The 7,500-nt window shown below is 40.6% G+C and overlaps 3 protein-coding genes across 6 annotated transcripts in view; 1 reads left to right on the top strand and 2 right to left on the bottom strand.

Moving 5' to 3' along the window:
* Nucleotides 1–2,459, top strand: part of LOC138973705 (uncharacterized) — a 48,998-nt gene extending 46,539 nt beyond the window's left edge. For all 3 annotated transcript variants that reach the window (XM_070346438.1, XM_070346436.1, XM_070346437.1), the window contains exons 4-6: nucleotides 684–941; nucleotides 1,381–1,542; nucleotides 2,324–2,459. In XM_070346438.1, the coding sequence (XP_070202539.1) occupies nucleotides 684–941; nucleotides 1,381–1,542; nucleotides 2,324–2,391 (488 nt within the window). In that variant the 3' untranslated portion in view covers nucleotides 2,392–2,459. The remainder of the gene's footprint in view (nucleotides 1–683; nucleotides 942–1,380; nucleotides 1,543–2,323) is intronic.
* The window catches only part of LOC138973714 (uncharacterized), a 343,943-nt gene that overhangs the window by 330,371 nt on the left and 6,072 nt on the right, over nucleotides 1–7,500 (bottom strand). The window lies entirely within an intron of this gene.
* LOC138973713 (uncharacterized) overlaps nucleotides 3,861–7,500 on the bottom strand; it is an 8,440-nt gene continuing 4,800 nt past the window's right edge. For both annotated transcript variants that reach the window (XM_070346440.1, XM_070346439.1), the window contains 4 exons: nucleotides 7,255–7,488; nucleotides 6,559–6,670; nucleotides 6,089–6,334; nucleotides 3,861–5,187 (listed from right to left, as the gene is read on the bottom strand). In XM_070346440.1, coding sequence (XP_070202541.1) covers nucleotides 5,142–5,187; nucleotides 6,089–6,334; nucleotides 6,559–6,670; nucleotides 7,255–7,488 — 638 coding nt within the window. In that variant the 3' untranslated portion in view covers nucleotides 3,861–5,141. The remainder of the gene's footprint in view (nucleotides 5,188–6,088; nucleotides 6,335–6,558; nucleotides 6,671–7,254; nucleotides 7,489–7,500) is intronic.

The raw sequence follows: 7,500 nt of genomic DNA, 5'->3' as shown, positions 1-7,500 counted from the left end.
TGTATACAGTTTATGCGTTTTGCTTTAATATAAGGCGGAAGTATTTCCAAGTTGTTTATGCCTTAATTATCTGCTGTTCGATATATATGCCCACAATGAAATGGAGGAGGATGGAGGGGGAGACTTCACATTTTGTATAAGGTGAGACACATGCACAATTTGAAAAGGGTAATATATTAATTGTCCTCTTCACATAGGTTTTATAAGAGCCGCTGTTCAACTAGTACAACTAATGTATACGTTCGCAGACGAAACTTCTACGAATTGAGGTACTCAACCTTTTAGTAGAGGAAGTGCGTGCGAGTTTCTCTATGAACTCTGTCAGGGGCAACAGTCTTACAATCTGCAGCACGACGTTTACAATTTGAATAAGGGAACGCTCATACGTTTTGATGATATCAGAAACATTTCAGCCAGCTGTGTGTTTATCATAAACAAAAGCAAATAACCAAGACGTTATTTATCAGAACGTTTGATCCGAGACAAACAAGAAAACAAACAACAACACACAAGAAAGGCGAGAGTTTCTGTCGTCGTTTGTTTGCTTCGTGTCTAAGATTGAACATGTGATATAAACGTTCGCCATTTGATAACAGATAGTTCTTGTGTCTTGATTTTGTATTTTGGAACTATAACAGTCTACCCGTTTCAGATTGGTTTTAATCCGAAACATGAATGCACAGGTGCAGACTCAGTCAAAAACTCACCTGAACCTGTCAAGAACGAAAGCAGAAAGAAGGGGGTTGAACGTTTGGGTGGAGACAACGATGGCACTGTCAACGAAGAGTCTATCGGCGATGGCGTCAACGTGGCTAACACACACGACGATTCGTTGAGGAGCTCCCTGATTAAAGACGTGGTGGTTGGAGTCCTAAATGTGCTTACCATCATTGTCGTTCTCGTCGTCGTCTTTGTCTGCAGGAACAGAAGGGCGAGGAGATGTAATTAACCTTGGGTGTTGCTGTTGCTGATGTTGGTGGTGGTGGCGGCGGTGATGGGGGTAGTGTGTGGATGTGTGTGTGTGTGTGTGTGTGTGTGTGTGTGTGTGTGTGTGCTTGTATATGCATGCATGAATACGTGCGTGTGAGTGTTAAAGTAGGAGAGAGAGAGAGAGAGAGAGACAGACAGACAGACAGACAGACAGACAGACAGACGCTTTTATATAGTTTAATAGTGAATCACCTTTCAGATCGTTCTGTTGAAATTTGGTTCACGAAATAAGAGTTTTTCGTTCCAGGATATACATTCCCAAACAGTATTATTGAGCGAAGATAGTTCACATACGCAACATATTTTCTTGTATTTCATCAAAATCCATGTTTAACACGAACGAATCATTCTCATTAACATTATATTTGAAACGTTCACTTTATTGTTCAGCAAAAAGATCACCGCAAGAAGCTCTCCCTCCTCTGCCCATCGACGTGGCTAATAACACTGCTGTGTTGAGATCAGGGCGGGATGGGGCGAGGGAAAGGTGCCTTTTGTCGACATCAAACGAGTATGAAGAACTGCCAATTCCGCGTGGAGCTTTCGACAACAGTATGTACATGGATGGATGGATGGATGGATGTTTGGATTATTGAATGAATGGAGGGATGGGTGAAATAATGTATGGATGAAATAATGGATGGATTAATGGATGAATATATTGATTAATGGATGGATGGCTTGATGGATGGGTGAATTCATGGATGGATTGATGGATGGATATATTGATTAACGGATGGATGGATGGATGGGTGAAATAATGGATGGATTGATGGATGGGTGAATACACTAAATGGATGACGGATGGGTTGTAGAATGGATGGATACATGGATGGATCGATTGACTGGCACTGGCACTGGGTTGTGAACCGGTTCTTGTTCCTTGGAGATACTTTCTTGTCCGTGTAAACCCTCTTTAAAATTACTGAATATTTCACCACACTTTCATATGGGATTAAACGATCCTCCCACTTGCACATACACCACAAGTGTGCTGAGTGGGACAGGTCTTCAAACAGTCGCTCCACCTAGAGGGCCCCGGGACCCCCAATGTTAATGACAAGGGGTCCCTTGTCCCCTTTCTGGTGTCAGGTACCAAACCAGTTCAAAACAAAAGACAAAAAGCCAGACAGCACTTCGCCCTGGTAATGATATTGCAAGTGAATGAACATAAAAACTTATAATAAGCTTTGTGAATTGCTAGATGAGTCTCCAAATATGCCAGCAAAACAAATATTTTCATTGGTCGTTTACTCTTCATTGCTTAGATCTAGCCGTGATAAAAAGCAAACGTTATGACTAGCATTCAAAATAAATGTGATTGTATGTGCAGGCCTGTACTTGGTATCATTCACCATGGAGCAGAGCTGCGAGGACAACACGTACACAACGCTCACTTGAGCTGGACATCTATACCTCCCAGGGGCGGATCCAGGTTTTTTTTTTGGGGGGGGGGTTTCCGGACCCCACCCCCCCCACCCCTCCAGTCTATTTTTTTTGTAAATAAAAAATAAAATACAATTGATAATAAAAAAAAACCATGATGGTTCAGATTGCACCTGATTGCTCCATTTTCCTTCATTTTTATCAAAATTGGCCGGTGGGGCATGCCCCCGGACCCCCCCAGGAGCCGGCCTTTGTCTTCTAAGTGACGGTTGTGGAAAGTGGTTGGGTAATTTGTTGGTTCAGGTTGCACTAGATCAATAAATTGTCCTTGTTTTGATCCTAATTTGACTTCTTACATTTACTTTTGGGAAGCTGTATAAGGGGAAGTTTCTTGGCTCAGATTGCACCAGATAGCTCCATTTTCCTTGTTTTGATCAACATGTTTCGGGGAAGCATGCCCCGGACCTCCCTTTGCCCCCTCAACGAAACGCTTCGCGTCGTCCAATTGTCCCTACAAGAAATGTGGAAACCTCCCCCTAAAAAGGATGTGATCCGCCCCTGCCTCCATCAAAGCAACGAACAACAAGACAAACAACTGCAGTTATTTTTGTTTGTGTATTTCTTTGACAATCATTTCTGTGTCGGCACGAAAATCATACTATTAGTCGCAATGTGGCAGGTTTTACAGTATAGAAAGACATTTTGTCAATCAGCAATGGGATTTAATCCTTGGTCTTTGTTTTCCCTTTATTTCTTTCGAGATATGCTGTCTGGCAGAGGTTCATTTCATCCCTTGTCAGTGTAAGCAAGTTTGCTGCCGAAACAGAACTTAACTGTATAAAAACAGTTTTCACAAACTGTTTAGCTGTCAAGTTGTGGTGTGAGTGTGAGCCATACCCTGCAAACCCGTTTTTACTTACTGGGAAGACAATTTCATGATGGTAAGAATAGAAGCAATAAATTGTCTCCCCTGCCCTGTTAGCGTTGTATCTAGGTCCTCGTTTTGTTCTAAACAACATCGTGTGCAGAAAATTCAGTTGCGTACATTTTACAACAGATCATATGAACAACAACTGTTTAGCTTGCATGGCGACTTGATAAAATAGTACTGTTTTAATTGTTTCATTTCAATAAATGGTCGATTTTATGGCACAGTAAAAACCTGTCTGGACCTGTCTGGACACATAAAAGCAATATTACTCTTCGGTTGTGTGTGTGTGTGTGTGTGTGTGTGTGTGTGTGTGTGTGTGTGTGTGTGTGTGCCTGAAAGAGAGGAAGACAGAGATAGAGAGAGAGAGAGAGACAGAGACAGACATACAGAGAGTCAGACATACAGAGAGTCAGACAGACAGACAGACAGACAAACAAACACAGAGAGACAGAAAGAACAGGCACATTATTATTTGGAAACTTTGACAAACACTTTTATACACTTTGACAAACTATACATTTACTGAATGATTATTAACATGTTTTAACTTATCGGTCAGAAAGCTTTGACATGCATCATGGATTAAAAGTTGGGTTTTCCGTCATACACAGTTCTGCTTTGAATTCGACAATGCAATTTGCAGGACATCATTCACATCTACAATACTTTGAAATATACAGACAATAAAAAGGCAAACTGTAAATACACATACATTATATCTATGAATCTGTTTACGTAAAGGAGGAACCAAAAGATAGTTATACACATTTATTCTTCACGCATTATCATAGATGTACGTCAAACCGCATAACACTACGTCAATCAATCGAAAGATGATATAAACGTACTGCATCAACAGTAAATACAATATCAAGCTCGTATTGCACTCAGGTGTTACAGTATAGACCATACGTACAACTCTGTATCAGTATTTATACATCTTTAAAATACTGGTAATTGCACAGGCTGATCTATAAGCCTTTACAGGTGAGAAAGTTGGTTAATAAATGAAAATGGAATTTAGATCATAATAAACATAAACCAATCAAATAAAAACAACGACAGATGCTTCAAGCAAATAATAGCTCAGATTCAAATAGTAGTCAGCAACCCGTTTATTTTTTGGTTAAACAATATGGAACAAGAAAAATCAGCAACAACAACAGCAACAACAGTGTAAAAAAAAACCCACATATGTAACAATAAGTACGCTTGCCGATTTGTACACAACACAAACTACTTTTTCCACGACGACGTGGAATAACTTTTCTTTCTTTTTTGGTATCATTGTTTGGATATTTTGATACGTTGAATAATTTATCAACATAAAAAAGGAAGGATTTTGAGACAGAACTCCAAATAACATACGTATTTGATTCAACGATATCATGTGTAGATAACTTGTGATCAAGTTAGCAAATGGAACAGTTAGAGGAGACATTCTCAAAAGTCCATCAAAAATGAGTAAAGTAACTCCTCTGTAAGTCTTGCCATGTGAAACAACTACAAGAGTACTTGGTGAAATAATACAAGTTGTGGTCTTTGACTTGTTTCTTGCGAAATGCGAGCTTTTAAACATGTGTTTCTTTTTGTGGCGCAAAAATACATATCACATGTTTCAATATAATGCAAACCCTTTTGCGTCATATAGTAAACCTGAAGCCTTACTGACTACAGCACACATTGCAAGAATATGTAAGCAAAGGGGGAACATTTACTAAGCAGCCATTAGTTGAGCATGGCTTACACTTACTACCATTCTTTTGCAGGACATGAGATTTAAGACAACCCTTTGGCTGCAATGTTACAATCCAGCATTGACACCATTTAGTTCTCAGGCCACATCGAATTCGGCACCCGAAGTCATTCCTCCAGATTCCCTGAAACAAGTTACAAGTACAATATTGCAGTACTCTAAAATCGTTCAATGAACAAACGCATGTTGATGTCGACAAAATTGCAATTTGAAATGAAACCTAGGGAGGGCCAAATCGTCCGCCCAGTCGCCAGGGGCGAGTAACAGATCCGCCGGGCTAGTAGAACTCGCCCGGCTGGCCGGTGAAAATGTTGGTCAAATGCAACACGTTTGATTGAACTATCGAGTTGCAAAGCCATATAAACTGTGGTACGTACCGGGCCAGCGAAAATTCGGTCGGGCTAGTGACTTTCTTGAAGTTATACTCGTTCGGCTGGCGAGTTAAAAATTAAAAATTTGGCCATCAACAACAACAACAACAACACTACCAAAAATACCTTTCTAACAAAATTCAAAAGAAGGCAATATTTCAATTGTCCCATTACGGTGAGTAATTTCTTTAAGTTACAATCAAGGTCCCTCCGATGAGGGGACACCTCACATTAAAAGAAACCTTCTGTTATTGTATCCTTGTCTATGTGCAGACCTGCTAGTGCCTTATCCCCCGTTGTGTGTACACGCAAGCACAAGACCAAGTGCGCACGGACAAAATCCCGTAATCCATGTCAAAGTTCGGTGGGTTATAGAATCACGAAAATACCTCGCATGCTTCCTCCGAAAGCGGTGTATGGCTGCCTAAATGGCGGTGTAAAAACGGTCATACACATAAAACTCCACTCGTGCAAAAACACGAGTGTACGTGGGAGTTTCAGCCCATGAACGCAGAAGAAGAAGAAGAAGAAGAAGAAGAAGAAGAAGAAGAAGAAGAAGAAGAAGAAGAAGAAGAAGAAGAAGAAGAAAGAAGAAAGAAGAAAGAAGGAAGAAGAAGAAGAAGAAGAATCTTTGTCATTAAGGCCCAAACATACCTGTCATTAGGGGACGTAGAGACGTTATCTGTCTGCACCAAGGCTGAGCCTTCATCATTCCTGGGAGTAAAGACTGTTTTGATTGACTCCACGCGACGCAGTGGGCTGGTGTCGATATTTGGATTGTCGGCTTCATCTCTGACGCCACACCTTGTGTTTGTAGTCGTTGAAAAAGCTTCTGTGGAAGGGTTGGCATTTAGTGCAGCTTCGTTGGTGTTCCCTCTGCCAAACGGACATGTGAGGCGTCTGCAAAGATAATTTGAGGGAATCGAAGTAAGAGCTGAGGGCCAGCTGTAAGAGCCTTAATATTGTTCCATTTTGTGTGAGCTTTTTATTTTATTTTGAAATTACACAATTATATGTCCGAGACAAATGGATAGCTCTGACACTTTCCCTTGCATGCTAGTTGAGACTTTAAACTAACATTTTCTTCGTTTTGCTCAATGTCTCTCCTGAGCAACCTAACTTACCCTTTTTTACGCAACAGGTAGAGGATGACGAACGCAAGGCAGGCGATCGACAGAACTGTTGGCACAATTGTTGTGATGAGATGGTTTGATTTGCCAGATTCACTCTCTGCTGCTGCATGTCGAAATAAGACCACATTTGTAAGACAATAAATCAAGTTAACATCGTATTTCGTCTTGAGAACAACGCGTTTTTAAAGTAAACAAACACAACTTAAACGTTCCAAAGCCAGTATATTAAGCACAGATTTGTTCTAAGCGTGTCAGCTTTGCACAAGACATTTTTAAAGTAAACAAACACAACTCAAACGTTCCAAAGCCAGTATATCAAGCACAGTTTTGGTCTAGACGTGACAACTTTGCAGTAGTTGACAATGCCATGGCATGTTCCCAGTCGAGCTGTGTCTCCAGAATACTTTATTAGTAGATAGCGTCCGAGTTACGCTGACTATTTACGTCATGGTAATGTGGCTTCGGATGTTAATTTGAACTGGAGAGTTATGTATATCATATGTGTCAATATGTTCTGAGAGTGTGTTTGTATGTGATGTTATTTTGCACACGAGCCCCCCCCCCAAAAAAAAAAATTAAAAAATAAAAATAAATAAATATGTTTGTTGCATTTATAGTATACAGTTTTCTTGAATTGAATTGAATTATTGAATTGATACATTTAGGACAGTCTTGAACAAATATTACCTCTACTGTCCTCCTTGATTATTTTAGCAATTTTGATAGTACAACTGACGGGAGCAAGCGATGTGCCGTTGACGATAAGTAGAAGAGTGTACGTTCCCTGGAGAACGTTGGTCAAGTTGGGGAATTCCAAAGTCAGCACGCGATCTACCAGACCCTTTGACTCGACTCCAGCAAGAAGGGACTCGCACTCCGCCTCACCATCAGCATGGCTTCGGCCGCATTGCAGTACATTTCCTGATATGGGAC

This window comes from Littorina saxatilis, linkage group LG8 (assembly GCF_037325665.1).
Source record: "Littorina saxatilis isolate snail1 linkage group LG8, US_GU_Lsax_2.0, whole genome shotgun sequence".
NCBI lineage: Eukaryota > Metazoa > Mollusca > Gastropoda > Littorinimorpha > Littorinidae > Littorina > Littorina saxatilis.
This window is presented reverse-complemented; position numbering and strand designations above follow the sequence as displayed.